A 16,675-nucleotide genomic window follows, 5' to 3' on the forward strand; every position below is an offset into this window, starting at 1 on the left:
TCCAACGTTGTTTTAGAGAGTTTGTCAGTATGTCCAACTGGTCTCACAACCGTACACCGTGTGTATGGTGTCGTGTTGGCAAGCGGTTTGCTGATGTCAACGTGGTGAACAGAGTGCCCCATGGTGGCGGTGGGATTGTGCTATGGGCAGGCATAAGCTACGGACGTTGTTAATTTCCCCCTCATCTTTCCCTTAAAGTTTCCTTAACTTTAAGTCAGTTGCACATAACTTTGTATGGTGAATGTCCCCCTTAAATTAAGTGAACAATTTAAGGGTGCCCATGAGGTCCCTTGCTCCTTAGTGGTGCGGCGGTTTAAGGCACTGAATCTCAGTCACTAGGGTTCATTACAGGCCCTGCCTGTATCACAACCGGCTGTGGTTGTCCCATTGGGTGGCGCACAATTGGCCCAGCATTGTCTGGGTTATGGTTTGGCCGGGGTAGGCCGTCATTGTAAATAACAATTTGTTCTTAACTGACTTGCCTAGTTAAATAAAGGTAAAATAAAACTCAACTACTTCATTCAGTATGGATATCAATGTAAACAACATTTGTGGAGGTGAATGTTGCTTTATTCTACTCTGGTTACAAAAGGAAAACATTGATCAGCTAACTACTTAGCTAAACAATGGAAGGTGCACAAACCTTGGCTACAAAGCCAGCTTGCTTGTTAGCGAGCTTGATGTACTAGAATGTAATATAAACAAGTTGAGAAAAAAAAGTAACAAGGGACATGGTTTATTATCTTAAGTAATTTGGTTATCCTGTCTTGATTGTAGAAGTTCTATTTTGCGATCTCACAAAATGAAAGCCATATCTTTTGATGTGACATTTAGTCAGTGAATCAAGCCGTCTCGATGGTAACCAGATACTCTTTCTAACACACATGCCTTCAAACTACTGTAAAACCCCTTAAGTATGCCCTTACCTAAGGAAATATTTGAGAGGCTCTATGCAACACCCTTAATAAATTCCCTTTAGGTAAGGGAAAATTATTCCTTTTAAGGGAAACACTTAAGATGTGTTATGCAACGGGCCCTGGCCCTTAAATGTACACGGATGGCTAATATCAGTAACATGCATGTCAAATCTCTCCTGGCTCAAAGTAGAGGAGAGATTGACTGCATCACTACTGGTCTTTATGAGTATTGATGTGTTGAAAGTACCGAACTGTCAGTTCAAACAGCTAACACACAGGTTAGACACCCATACATAAACGTCCCTTTTTCAGGACCCTGTCTTTCAAAGATCATTCGTAAAAATCCAAACTTCACAGATCTTCATTGTGAAGTGTTTAAACACAGTTTCCCATGCTTGTTCAATGAACATAAACAATTAATGAACATGCACCTGTGGAACGGTCGTTAAGACACTAACAGCTTACAGACGGTAGGCAATTAAGGTCACAGTTATGAAAACTTAGGACACTAAAGAGGCCCTTCTACTGACTCTGAAAAACACCAAAAGAAAGATGCCCAGGGTCCCTGCTCATCTGCGTGAACGTGCCTTAGGCATGCTGCAAGGAGGCATGAGGACTGCAGATGTGGCCAGGGCAATAATTGCAATGTCCGTACTGTAAGACGCCTAAGACAGCACTACAGGGAGACAGGAAGGACAGCTGATCGTCCTCGCAATGGCAGACCACGTGTAAAAACACCTGCACAGGATCGGTACATCCGAACATCACACCTGCAGGACAGGTACAGGATGGCAACAACAACTGCCCGAGTTACACCAGGAACGCACAATCCCTCCATCAGTGCTCAGACTGTCCGCAATAGGCTGAGATGCTGGACTGAGGGCTTGTAGGCCTGTTGTAAGGCAGGTCCTCACCAGACATCACCGGCAACAACGTCGCCTATGGGCACAAACCCACCGTCGCTGGACCAGATAGGACTGGCAAAAAGTGCTCTTCACTGACGAGTCGTGGTTTTGTCTCACCAGGGGTGATGGTCGGATTCCCGTTTGTCGTCGAAGGGATGAGCGTTACACTGAGGCCTGTACTCTGTATCGATTTGGAGGTGGAGGGTCGGTATCATCGGACTGAGCTTGTTGTCATTAGAGCCATAGCGCCATGACTTGATGTAACTCTCTGCCATATCAAGTAACTCAAGCGAGTAGTATCAGATTTAAAAAAACAGATAAAACAACACCAAGGCACACTGTGAAGAGACACACACAAACACACACATATGCACACACTTTAACACACACTGTAGTTGTAGTATTTATGGTATGTGTGGATTTTATATTGTAAATTTGTAATAGAGTAATAAGTTAATGTCTTGTATGATGTATATTTTTAATGATGTAGGCTGTTGTGTTTCGGCGTGATGTAATTGGGGGGGGGGGCATCCTCTTCTGGCTGACTGAGCATCATAACCACTGGGAACAGAGGCAGTCCAGAGACACAGCGACCCTGTCCCGTAAACACCTCCCAACCACCATCCCCACTCACACTCAGACTGGAAGGAACCGGTCAGTCACAAGCAACACAGCAAAATACCCAAGGTGGAGCCACCACTAAATCATCCACCCACCCACCCAACTTCCCCAGATCTACACAAGTGCCCCAAAGGCAGAGGCAATGGGTTACCCCATTCTATTATAGAGGTTTTCCATTACAGCACCACTGTGTTGCCAGTCATTATGTTAATGTTTTTTGGGGGAACTGTTTTTCCATAGCTAGGGTTGACACTGAAGACTTATGAAGAGCAGAATCAACAACCTCTGCATCATCAACACAATTGCTTTGTGAGGTGGTAACAGTGGAAGGTGTTAGCCAATTATTTATATATACACTAGATGACTGATAGGGGGCACTGTATTGAAGCCACCTTACCATCTTGGCACTCCCCCACAATTGTAAAACATATTTTGGAAGCTATAGAAATGAATTTGTGTCTACATTCATTTTTGACATGTTTATTCTATTACACACACCTTAATGCATACTTTAAAAGTATATGTGAGCTAGATTACTAATGTTACTGTTCCCACTACAACAACAAATACTGGAATACATGTAATTTAGTCCTTAAAACATTGAATTGAAATACTGCAGAATTCCATTCATTCCAAGGGAGGACTGCTCCTACTGGGGAGTGCCAATATGTCCGACCGGTGACTTCCAAGCCTCTCAACGGGCAATACATTATGTAAATGCCAGCTGAAAAGTACCAGTGGCCTTGCCTTGGTCCCAAGTCAGAGCAGGTACACTGAGGCCATGGTCCAGCGATACACTAGCGCCGGGCTGTGGAAACACAAAAGTCTCAGCCTTTTTGGTAAAACAATTGGGTGAATCCCCATTATGTATCAGTATCAGAAAGTTTAGAAATCAAAATGTATTTACATTTACCCCTGTGCAAGATACACATTTGGAGATTGTATTTTGTATCATGCATGGCATATTCCCCTTAAATGATGTGTAAAGTTTGTGGAGGTGTAGGGCTGTGTGATGACTATCATCCCTTTGTCTTGAATTTGGTGGTCTTTCACAAGCCAGGTTGACCAATACTGACACCTATATGATATTCATAAGTACTGCAGGGTGAAGGCTCACTTTTCATAAGAGATACCGGCTCTGCCAGTAGCTTGTCTCCCCCACAAACACACCATAGCTGCCATCCTAGTGCAACAGTGTCAAACAAAGCAAAGTCTCCGTCTCACTGTAAATAGATTATTTGACACATTTTCACTATGTTCTTCTCACTTCTATTGTCTGATATACCATTTCTAAGCATTATAAAATATGTTGCAGGTGTCAAGTTTCATCCCATATGAAGTCTGTGCCTCCCTCCCACCATGTCAATGATGAGACCTGGTTGGTACAGGCTGGGATAGTCATTGATCCCCCATTTGCTATGCAATATCTATGTATAGTGCTTAAGATGTGAAGTGATTCAGATGTGGTCAATTCAAACCAGGACTCAATACAAAATGTAATATTGAGTTACTTTAAAACATAAGCATGAATACATTTAGTTTTAAATTCCTTCAACAAATATGTATTCTTCTACAAAAGGGACAACAATTGTTTTCAATTACATATTTTAATACTTTTCTAAATATAATCAGGATTTAGTCTGTATATGTTTTGTAAAATATTTTAGATTCCATGAATGAGCTATTTTGATTCAAAAGAGACCATCTAAAAGACTAATATATAGATACTATACATTTCAGCCTAAAGCAATAAACGGGGGGACCATGTGCAGTGCATTTCAAGTTTACAAAAGCGACAAGTCTGATTGCCTGCTCGTCAATGCAAGAGAAGGCGCTACATTTCAGGCAGTATGGAGTGGTATCCTTAGTTGGAGTACAATACTATTGACACAGCCTTTTCCATCCTCTTGTGGACAGAATATATGGATTCAGGCTCTGATATTTGCACTAAAGCAAAAGTGAAAAATATTATTTTTGTGGAGCTGTGCCAAGCAGAAAAAGCCTTTAGCCAAATAATGACAACCATGTGTCAACATGTTTATGCATATAATTTCCCCTTTATAAATACATGCAGTGAGAGGACAGTGAAGACTAGGGAAACTGACACTGCCTAGCGAACACTGGGAAACATTGACAGGGGGAATAATGAGAAAATGTGTTTTTCAGAACACTGAAAGCCCCAAACTACTAAATTCTCCCTGAGGATGGAACAAAATAAATGACTTAGACCAATTTCTCTCTCCATCCTCTGTAAACTGAATCCATGAATCAAAAAGTCGATGCATGGATCTCAGGTAAAATAAGGCCTTCAGCATACAGGACAAACAGCTTTTGAGACATTAAGCCTTACAACAAATAACATATCAGCCTCGATTCACGCTCCATATAACACTTAAAAGGTCCAATGCAGCCATTTTTATCTCAAAATCAAATCATTTCTGGGTAACAATTAAGTACCTTACTGGGATTGTTTTCAATTAAAATGATCAAAAATAAACAAAAATAGCTTCTTATCAAAGAGCAATTTCTCAAGAAAGAATTTCACTAGGACTGTCTGGGAGTGTTCTGACTAGGGAGGGGGAACTGAAAACTAGCTGTTATTGGCAGAGAGGTTTGGAACTCTTTATTGGTCTATTAACTAATTTACAGCATGGTGATGTCACCATGGAAGGCCAAAATCCATCCCACCAAAACAAACTGAAAATTCAGGCAGTCTTTTCAAACAGCTCTTATACTAACAGGGCATTATAATTTTCACAATTTCACAGTATTATTCCAACGTCAGTGTGGAAATATACATATAAAACACAAGAAAATCTTGTGTTTGACTGCACTGGGCCTTTAATATGAATCATTTCAGTCAAATGTATGATAAAAAAATGCAATGCTAGCAACCCCTCATTTGATTTGTTTAAAAAAAAAGAGATTCAAGTCTGGTTCAAGTTAAAGAAAATTACCTTAAAGTGCATTATTAAGTGTTTCTTGTTGAAGTGCAGTGAGAGGACGCTTGGTTGTGGAAGTGTTTGCACATTGCAGTTTAAATGTAATGGAGCAAAACGAGAGACCTCATGCACACAGGTCCTCATTCACACAGACCATTGCCCTGTCCCATTGCAGATATTTTTATCCATTCTGCGGCCCTGGAGACAGAGCACTCCCACACTTGCTGATGCTGTGTCTCCCAGTGCCTTGCACTTTGACTAAGGCCGTACTACGCCACCACGCCCTCACAGACTTATTGAAAAGGGACATGGAATATCCTGCACCCTGGAAATTCACGCATTTACAGACTGTAGACTTCAGGTGCAGAGAAGGTCCCGGAGGAACAAATGTCAAATCAGGACTTCCTGTCCGAAATGTTAAACAGGTAGTGACAACATAACACCTCAAACCTTGATCAATAGGTAGGCTAATCATTGTGTGTTGCATCATAATTGCTAAATACAATATATAAACAGTTGCTGAATATGTTGTTATAGTATTGTAACTAAACTTATATGCTAGCAGCATCTAATATTTGAGTGCTGTCTGTACGGACCACATTTAAATAAATATCTGGTTACAATACAAAAATAAATTAGCATCAAGACACACACACACACACACACACACATCTTCTTACCAGCTGTTTTAAGACTAAGTGGACAATAAGACACTATGGGCATTCAACCTGCATCACCTTTTCAGTTCAAATCAATTTAACATTCTTATCAAGTCAAACAATGAGAAAAAGGAAAACCACAGTCTGGATTTCTTTGAATGGGGCAAAACAATACAAGAATTAATCAGTTAAACCAAAATTCTGAGTTGAGGTTTTTCTCCCTCGAGACAAATTTGCCACAGCTAGTGCCCTAATAGTTGCCGAATTGGGAATGCTGCGTTAAAGGGGGACAGATAATACATAAGAACATTTTAGATGACAATCAAAAAAGCCCTTTGTCGTGAATTAGGCTTTGGTTGTCTTTCATAAGCCAGATAGGTTAACCAATACTGCCACCTATAGGATAGTACTAAGGGACGAAGGGTCAAACATTTACTTGATATGTGCTCCACCAGTTGATTTGGGTCAGTCCCCAGTTCCCACAAACATACAACAGCCACCATAATGCAACAGTCACGAACAAAAGCGGCTTCTTCGTCCCTAAATACATTATTAGCAAACTTCAAGCTGGTTGGAGAATGTTGGTGTTCCAGTGAAGAGATTGCTTTTTAGTTAACCTGCGTCTTCGTGTTTGATTTTTAAAAAGCCAACAGTGGACTCATGGTGAAGTGCCTCTGGACTGATAAAATAATACATTAAATAATGATGATTAAAGGTTACATCTATGAGAGAAGTTCCCCATACCTCCCTCCAAGTCACAGTGTCCGTCCACATCCGTCCATCACTTCATTTAGTCCACAGTTCTCCAACCCTGTTCCTGGTAGGGGGGTTGGAGCTACCCTCCTGGAGTTTTTGCAGGACAGTAGCTCTCCAGGAACAGGGTTGGAGAACCCCGTTTTAGTTGTTTGTGTTGTAGTATACATCTCCCCCTTCCATCCACCTCGACCCACCTGTCCTCATAACATTCACAGAATGAGACAACGTTTCCAACAACCCCAGCCACAACCCCTGCTTTCCAAGTCACCTGCTCCGCTGCTTGGCAACTCTTCTCACTCAGTCTCCTACTCCTCGCTCTGCTCTTTTTCTCTCCAAAAAGAAAAGCAAAAAAATAACCCTTTGGCTTTTAGGGAAGGTGCTCTCTCCCTTTCCTCCTGGTCCTCACCGAGACACGACCCCCAAGCTTATCTTGAGGTTCTCGTAGACCACGTAGCTGATGCTGACTGCTGGAATGACCTTCATGAAGTTCGGGGCCAGGCCCCGGTAGAGTCCGAACACGCCCTCAGTCTTCACGATGTGTTTAAACAGCCCTGACATGGTCATCTGGGGACCGCCCTCGATGGTGGCTGAGGGGACACAACATGAGAGGAAGTTGGATGAGAGACAAGAAATACACATCAACACTAGGGATGTACCGATCTGGAAACAATGTCCATTTTTTATTTATTTAACCAGGTAGGCTAGTTGAGAACAAGTTCTAATTTACAACTGCGACCTGGCCAAGATAAAACAAAGCAGTGCGACACAAACAACAGAGTTTCACATGGAATAAACAAGCATACAGTCAATAACACAATAGGGGAAAAAAGTCTATATACAGTGTGTGCAAATGGCGTGAGGTGGTAAGGCAATAAATAGGCCATAGTAGCGAAGTAATTACAATTTAGCAAATTAACACTGGAGTGATAGATGAGCAGATGGTGATGAAATAATGGTGTGCAAAAGAGCAGAAAAGTAATTAAAAACAATATGGGGATGAGGTAGGTAGATTGGGTGGGCTATGTACAGCTGCAGCGATCGGTTAGCTGCTCAGATAACTGATGTTTAAAGTTAGTGAGGGAAAGATAAGTCCCCAGCTTCAGCAATTTTTGCAATTCGTTCCAGTCATTGGCAGTAGAGAATTGGAAGGAAAGGCAGCCAAAGGAGGTGTTGGCTTTGGGGATGACCAGTGAGATATACCTGCTGGAGCACGTGCTACGGGTGGGTGTTGTTATCGTGACCAGTGAACTGAGATAAGGCAGCGCTTTACTTAGCATAGACTTATTGATGACCTGGAGCCAGTGGGTCTGGCGACGAATATGTAGCGAGGGCCAGCTAACTAGAGCATACAGGTCGCAGTGGTGGGTGGTAAAAGGGGCTTTGGTGACAAAATGGATGGTACTGTGATAGAGTTCATCCAGTTTGCTGAGTAGAGTATTGGAAGCTATTTTGTAAATGACAATCGCCGAAGTCGAGGATCGGTCGGATAGTCAGTTTTACGAGAGTACGTTTGGCAGTGTGAGTGAAGGAGGCTTTGTTGCAAAGTCGATTCTAGATTTAATTTTGGATTGGAGATGTTTAAGATGGTGAGGAAATTACTTTTAAAGAACGACAAGGCATCCTCGACTGACTTAATGAGGTCAATATCCTTCCAGGATACCCGGGCCAGGTCAATTAGAAAGGCCTGCTTGCAGAAGTGTTTTATGGAGCGTTTGGTCAGGATAATATCTATGAGGGTGCCCATGTTTACGGATTTAGGGTTGTACCTGGTTGGTTCCTTGATAATTTGTGTGAGATTGAGGGCATCAAGTTTAGATTGTAGGACTGCCGGGGTGTTAAGCTTATCCCAGTTTAGGTCACCTAACAGAACGAACTCTGAAGATCGATGGGGGGAAATCAATTCACATATGGTGACCAGGGCACAGCGAGAGACTTATTTATGGAGAGATTAATTTTTAAAATTAGAAGCTCAAACTGTTTGGGCATAGACCTGGAAAGTATGACAGAACTTTGCAGGCTAACTCCTCCCCCTTTGGCAGTTTTATCTTGACAGAAAATGTTGTAGTTGGGTATGGAAATCTCAGAATGTCGACAACTATCTGATATGGCAACTATATATATAACATCTGTAATAAAATACACTACCCCTGTACCCCTGTACCCCTCTACCAGTACGGAGATTATGCATCCCCGATTAACACATTCCATTGTACCACCGATTATGGTTGGTCCATGAACCAACACTGTCACCAATTAATTCTATGCAAGTGATCTAATAAAACTCCAAATAGAAATGGGCAGAGGGCATACCTTGTGCCTGCATGCGGGTCCTGACCAGGGCCAGGGGGTAGCTAGCCAGCTGGCCACAGGTGCTGGAAGTGGTACCGCAGGCTAAAAGGACAAACACCCCGGGGTCTGCACTGTCTGTGGCGTAGCGCTGCAGCCACGAGTTCTTCAGAGTCTGGATGGAGGGAGGAGACAATGAAAGAAATAGACAATGAGGTTAGTTGTAGAGAAAGTAGATGTGTGGTCGCAAGAGATATGACAGTGAGACTAACAGTATTAAACAACTTCCTTTCAATTCCCTCCATTCACTCACACCCACCTCATAGACGGCCAGGTCAATGCCAGCGTAGGGGATGATGCCTATCAAGTTGGGAATGTAGCCCTTGTAGAAGGCGGCCATGCCCTCCTTCCGGAAGATGTGTTTGGCACAGTCAGCGATGCCAGAGAACTGTCCCGTCTTCCTCAGGGCTAGGCGGGTCTTTAACACCTCCATGGGGTAGATGCTGCTCTGAGCGATGGCTCCAGCCAGGGATCCAGCCACAAACCTCTCCAGGATGCCCAGGGTCTCCTGGTTGCTGCCTATCAACCGTTTGATCTGGACAACAACAACTATTGTTAGTGTCAGTTCTGAACAACTAGGACATGAGGACCTAGTTAACCTTTTGCGTGTAGGGGGCAGTATTTTCGTTTTTGGCAAAAAAACGTACCCATTTGAAACAGCCTATTTCTCAACCCCAGAAACTAGAATATGCATATAACTGTCAGATTAGGATAGAAAACACTCTGAAGTTTCCAAAACTGTAAAAATATTGTCTGTGAGTATAACATAACTGATATTGCAGGCGAAAGCCTGAGGAAAATCCAATCAGGAAGTGCCTCTTATTTTGAAACCTCTCTGTTCCTATGCAAGCCTATCCTCCATTTAAAGGGATATCAACCAGATTCCTTTTTCTATGGCTTCCCTAAGGTGTCAACAGTCTTTATACATAGTTTCAGGCTTTTATTTTGAAAAATGAGCGTGAAGGACCACATTGTGTAAGTGGATAGGTGGGGGCTCTCAGAGTGAGTTTTTGCGCAACTGAGTAAAGCCACCATTGTTCCTCCCGCTGTTATTGAAAAACCTAAAAACTCGGCTGATATATTATCGAATATATATTTTAAAAACAACATGAGGATGGATTATAAAAAAAGTTTGACATGTTTCTGTGGACATTATGGATATTATTTGGAATATACGTCTGCGTTGTCGTGACCGCTCTTTCCTGTGGATTTCTGAACATAACACGACAAACAAACGTCGGTATTTTGGGTATAAAAATAATCTTTATGGAACAAAAGGAACATTGGTTGTGTAACTGGGAGTCTCGTGAGTGAAAACATCCAAAGATCATCAAAGGTAAACAATTAATTTGATTGCTTTTCTGATTTTAGTGACCAAGCTTCCTGATGCTAAGTGTACATGATGTTATGCTATGCTATCAATAAACTTACACAAACACTTGGATTGCTTTCGCTGTAAAGCATAATCTCAAAATCTGAGACGACAGGTGGATTAACAAAAGGCTAAACTGTGTTTTGCAATATTGCACTTGTGATTTCATGAATATGAATATTTAGTAATTAGTATTAGTAATATTATTTGACTGTGGCGCTATGCTATTCAGCGGTTGCTGACGAAAATGATCCCGCTAATGGGATGGGTAGCGCCAAGAAGTTTTAACACAAACTTGGTAAGTGACAGTTGCTTAACATTTTTCCTCTGAGTATGTTTCTAGACAGAGTCTGAAGGAGTCATTTTTGCCAGAAGGACAGTAAACTACAGAGCTGTTGATACCACATCTTTCATTGGCTTCAATTGACAACACTAGAAAGAGTCCCGTCATGTCAAAGTAAGGGTGCTGAACGATAGGTTTACCTGCTCGTAAGCCATGAACTTGATGGCCGACTCGGGGGCAATCTTGATGACGTTCATGCCATTGCCTCGCCACAGCGACCTAATGCCGCCCTCACGGATCATGTGGGTGAAGCCGCCGGCGATGCACATGCTGTTGGTACGGGTGGCGTGAACCTAGAGACCAAGCCGAGATACAATTTATTTAGTCAACACAAAATTCACATTATTCAAATCACCACGTTGACTGTGAACTCAAGTTATTGAACTGCATTGTAACAGGGAGGAACTAGATGCAACTTCACATCCTTATAACATTGTTCATATTTTCATGTCTTTTGCCGTTATTGTACTTACCCTGCTCATGCTATAATGAATGAGAATTTCCCTCTCTGCTCATAAAAAAACTAGATGTGAGTGAAAAACCGAGGGATGAACAGATCGAGAAAGAGGGACAAACTCCAAGCTGTTATCTATGCCAGTCTGCTTCTGCTGGTGGAACACACGAGCGCTGCTGACATCATTGACCAACAGACACACATGAACATTCCCTCGCATTGGCTCTCTTCCACCCAATCACGTTACAACCCGAGGGTGTTCTCGGGCCTTAGGGATTGATCTGGGTATGTAATTCTAATGTATATTTGTCTACATCTATAATTTGTTTATGGCGTATATGTCGAAGTTGTTACGTTGGATATTTGTCTGAAACATTGTTCCCCCCTGCTGCTGTCTTGGTTGGACCAGGACTTGAAAACATTGATTTTATCCCAATGATACTACCTGGATAAATAAGGTTGAATAAAAAATGAAACGTGAGAAAGCTGAACTCTGCCTCCTACTCTGCCATGTCACCCATCTGTGTCTCAATCCCTGCTGCATCATATCAGTGGAATTGCACTTGCTAGCAGAAATGGTGTCCTAAGGACAGACCTTATGTAATTGGCTCTCTGCCATAGATGGGTTAACTGACAACATCAGAAGTCTGTGTTGTTGTGATTCTGGATGGCCAGAAAGCTAGCAACAACGACAAGACGCTGCCATGTAGGGAATCGTAGGTGGTTAATTTCATCTTCTTAATATCATATGTTGTTTTGAGGTGTTTTGACTGATGTCACATCCATGCTAATATGGCACAAATTCACTAGCTAGCTAACCAACAACTGTAACGATGTAAGCGAGACAAGTGCTCATTGTGCAAATATATTTATGCTTTCAATAAACAAGCTAAGCCAAACCCGTCTGTTTTGCTCCATAGTTGCGCACGCACATAGATACGTGACATTACTACTGTTTAGTGTAGAAGTAGGGTCTCAAGTTTGTTTTTAACGTGAGACAAAATCCTGACTGGCTGTTTAAAGTTAAAGTGAACTAAGAAGCGTTTCATTAAAGGGGATCCGGGTTCACTTGCATTGTGAATACAAAGAACCGAGTTCTTGTCCCTTTTGCGTGAGGTCAGTTCTTGACATATCTTCTCAAAGGAAGTGTCCTTACCTGCATGAGCACTTTGAGCCGGTCCAGAGGTGCTGTGCAGGTTCGAGACACGGCGCCAGCTGCCCCTCCAGCCACTAGGTGTCGCCACCACATCCCAGTCTTCTTCTCCTCGGCGGTGAACTCATCTGGGACCATCAGACTCTCCCCAACATCGAAGATCTGACGGACAAACAAAGAGGTGCAGGTAAGATGACCGGTCAATGGAGTTTCTCCTCTGGCCTAAACAATATCAACACAACTATAGGCAAACCCATTTCAAAATGACCATGAACACTCGATGTTCGACAAGGCATGTAGGTATTTACATGGAAATAACATAGGCAAGTACAGTGTAATAATCACACACATTACAGTGCATGTACATTGTTGAGTAGTACCTTCAACAGCTCTATCAGACATCCGTATACTTTTAGAGGCTAAAACCAGAGGGGTATTATGTGGGGCAGGGGGGGGGGTTGATATTTGTAAAAAAAACTATAGAATAATTATATTATATACAGAGGCCCATTATCAGCCACCATCACTCCTGTGTTCCAATGGTACGTTGTGTTAGCTAATCCAAGTTTTAACATTTTAAAAAGGCCAATTGAAAACCCTTTTGCAATTATGTTAGCACACCTGAAAACTGTTGTCCTGATTAAAGAAGCAATAAACTGGCTAGTTGAGTATTTGGAGCATCAGCACTTGTGGGTTGAAGAAGCGACTCCGGGATGCTGGCCTTCTAGGCAGAGTTGCAAAGAAAAAGCCATATCTCAGACTGGCCAATAAAAAGAAAAGATTAAGATGGGCAAAAGAACACAGACACTGGACAGAGGAATTCTGCCTAGAAGGCCAGCATCCTGGAGTCGGCTCTTCACTGTTGACTTTGAGACTGGTGTTTTGCGGGTACTACTAATGAAGCTGCCAATTGATGACTTGTGAGGCACCCGTTTCTCAAACTAAACACTAATGTACTTGTCCTCTTGCTCAGTTGTGCACCGGGGCCTCCCACTCCTCTTTCTATTCTGGTTAGAGCCAGTTTGTGCTGTTCTTTGAAGGGAGTAGTACACAGATCTTCAGTTTCTTGGCATTTTCTCACAAGGAATAGTTCTTTGTTTCTGGCCATTTTGAGCCTGTAATCGAGTCCACAAATGCTGATGCTCCAGATACCCAACTAGTCTAAAGAAGGACAGTTGTATTGCTTCTTTAATAAGAACTACAGTTTTCAGCTGTTCTAACATAATTGCAAAAGGTTTTTCTAATGACCAATTAGCCTTTTAAAATGATAAACTTAGATTAGCTAACACAACGTACCATTGGAACACAGGAGTGATGGTTGCTGATAATGGGCCTTTGTACGCCTACGTAGATATTCCATAAATCTGCCGTTTCCAGCTACAATAGTCATTTACAACATTAACATTGACATTGTATTTCTGATCAATTTGATGTTATTTTAAAAATTGACAAAAACAAGGACATTTCTAAGTGACCCCAAACTTTTGAACGGTAGTATAGATTATATATCATACAGACTTGTCACAATTATCTCTACAAGTAATTTCTGGTCTTGTATCTGAACAATGTAACATTGCAAACATGATGCCCAAGACTATTGTCTGTGTGTACCATTTCAAGGCAATGATCATGACCTAATGACTGCTATGCCTTGAACTGGCAGCTATGGGCCTTGACTGGGGCATTAGACGAGCATTGAAGCACCACATCCGGTCTGGGACATGGGACCGACAAATTGTGAAAACACCCACTGTATTTCAGCTGCAGAACCGCTTTCAACCCTTTCAAATCCCCTCAAGTTTAAGTCCACTTAGCACTAGTCTTGTAATGTATACTGGTCCCCCATGTGGGGCTCCCGAGTAGCGCAGCGGTATAAGACACCACTGACCCTGGTTTGATTCCAGGCTGTATCACAACCGGCCGTGACAGGGAGTCCCATAGGGCGGTGCACAATTGGCCCAGTGTCATCCAATTAGGGTTTGGCTGGGGTACGCCAACATTGTAAATTAGAATTTGTTCTCAACTGACTTACCCATTGTAGTTAAATAAATGTTAAATAAATGTTTTTAATCCAAATAAAAACATTTGTCACATGCAAACGTACCGTGATGGCGGGTCGAACCAACCAGGATATAAGATGCACAACGATAGCGGGTCTAACCGACCAGGGTATAAGATTCCTTGTGATAGTAGTTAAAAGGCATCCTGCTCCAAACTCTAATTTACATATAAGTGACAGTACTCCTTATGGTCCAGTGTTTACCATATATACCACATACCAGGGGAATTGTGGAAATAGCCATGGGATCGTTTTTTAATACTGTCAATACCGTTGAAACTATTTATTTGAAGTGTTCTAATGAATGTGAATATTTGTAGCTGCTTTTAAAGTAAATACCTGCAGTTAACTTGTCAATACATTAGCAGACAAAGAAGATCGCGTTCATTTCACCTGTCATGATTTTTCACATCACATCACTACTTCACAGGAGAGGCATTTTAAACCCAAATTTGTATTTTTATCAAAATGCGGTTTTTTTTGGCAGAAATGCCTTCTGGAACATGTGAACTTACATGTGCCTTAATAACAAACATGTTTGCCATCTGTAAATATGAATAAAATTGTTAAAATTACGAGACTAGTTGTTTTAGCCACGGAAAAAGATGGGAACTTTCCCGCTAGCCATGATTGGCTGGCTGTTAAAGTAATTTAATTATTTCCAATATGTTTTCATTAATTGAATTCACTTCGTCTATTTTATGCAAATAAGAATCTTGCAAATTCTCATCAAATAGACTGAGACGAGTCTCATCAAAAATGGATAATAGGATTTATTCTCGGAGCGCGCTCTCATGTATCCACGAACAACAGTTTATATACAAAACATGACGTCATTTCATTGCTTCTAGAATGAATCCCCTCCTCCCGACCGAGAATGAAGTGAGTTTAAAAGTTAATTCCAACTCACTAACACACACACAGGACACACAACATAACTGAATTAACTCTTGACCCCTCATCATTATCGATCACCACTTGGCTGAGAGTTCTAATTAACAGAAAACCTAGGAATGCATGAATTGTTATATTTAATTACTCCTTGTTCATGCCACATAATCCCTTCTTATGAACTCATATTGTTAATCAGATATAATAAAACAGAGCATAAGTTTACTTAGTTTCAGTTCTATTTAAAATTAGGATATTGTTTAGTCATTTATTCATAATATTCCTAACACTGGTATAATGGATGGGCTGGACATGCCTGGAGAGGAGTTTGGATTGGTCTGCCACGCTTCTGTCTAACATGAGCTGCTCAGTATGTGTAGGTAATCCTGTCTAACATAGCTTTTTTTTTAAAGACAGTCATTTTCATTGAAAGTTAAAGCATACTGTTAGCTAGCTAACGTTATCTGGCTGACTCGCTAACAAAAAACATTGTTTAGAAAGTTGCCTCGTTTGCTAGATTGACTGGATGGATTTATTGGTGTTAAAATACACCAGATATTCCATTTTGGACCACCAGGCTGCTGATGTCATGCAGCCTGTCGTTTTTGTGTTTATACTTTTTCATAACGACAACGACAAGTTTGATGTCGGGCGACAACAGAATGTTCATGATGTCACTGCGACAACTGTCTACAGACATGTCGATAGACGTAGTATAAACCAGACTTTAGTCTTGAAATCTTTGGTTGTTTAGTACACTACCGTACTCACTCTGTTTAGCACATGGCCTCACGTGAATCCTTAAAGAGATGGGTGGGGCTAAGGCTTAAGAGGGTGTGAACGATGCATAATGGGCGTAGACAAAGAGCTCTCCAGAGGTGTTACAAAACATTCAAGGACCATTTTCTCAAAAGTGGGGTTACAAATGTATTACATTTCAAAGGAGAATTACTTTCCCATTGTTCCTCAACTGTAGTGTATGATTTACAATTTTCTAACTCTGAGTCTCTACTTTTATCCAATGTAAAAAACACAATTTCAAATTTTGCTACATAAGACCAAATCAAGTCAGTCGGTCACATATGGACCACGAGTGTGTGAATGACGAGTGTGTGAACTGAATCTCCACTACGATCTTTGTCAGAGACTTCAGGCTGTTTTCTCTGCTACCGCACGGTAAGCGGTACCGGAGTGCCAAGTCTAGGACCAAAAGGCTCCTCAACAGTTTCTACACCCAAACCATTAGACTGCTGAACA

The 16,675-nt window shown here is 41.7% G+C and overlaps 1 protein-coding gene across 4 annotated transcripts in view; it reads right to left on the reverse strand.

Moving 5' to 3' along the window:
- Positions 1-4,480: 4,480 nt before the first annotated feature.
- The window catches only part of slc25a25b (solute carrier family 25 member 25b), a 48,104-nt gene continuing 35,909 nt past the window's right edge, over positions 4,481-16,675 (reverse strand). For all 4 annotated transcript variants that reach the window (XM_021601812.3, XM_021601810.3, XM_021601815.3 and 1 more), the window contains 5 exons: positions 12,472-12,630; positions 11,002-11,154; positions 9,406-9,681; positions 9,111-9,261; positions 4,481-7,387 (listed from right to left, as the gene is read on the reverse strand). In XM_021601812.3, the coding sequence (XP_021457487.1) occupies positions 7,203-7,387; positions 9,111-9,261; positions 9,406-9,681; positions 11,002-11,154; positions 12,472-12,630 (924 nt within the window). In that variant the 3' untranslated portion in view covers positions 4,481-7,202. The remainder of the gene's footprint in view (positions 7,388-9,110; positions 9,262-9,405; positions 9,682-11,001; positions 11,155-12,471; positions 12,631-16,675) is intronic.

The sequence above is a fragment of the Oncorhynchus mykiss genome, chromosome 5, assembly GCF_057628025.1.
Source record: "Oncorhynchus mykiss isolate SJ-2025 chromosome 5, ASM5762802v1, whole genome shotgun sequence".
Taxonomy (NCBI): Eukaryota; Metazoa; Chordata; class Actinopteri; order Salmoniformes; family Salmonidae; genus Oncorhynchus; species Oncorhynchus mykiss.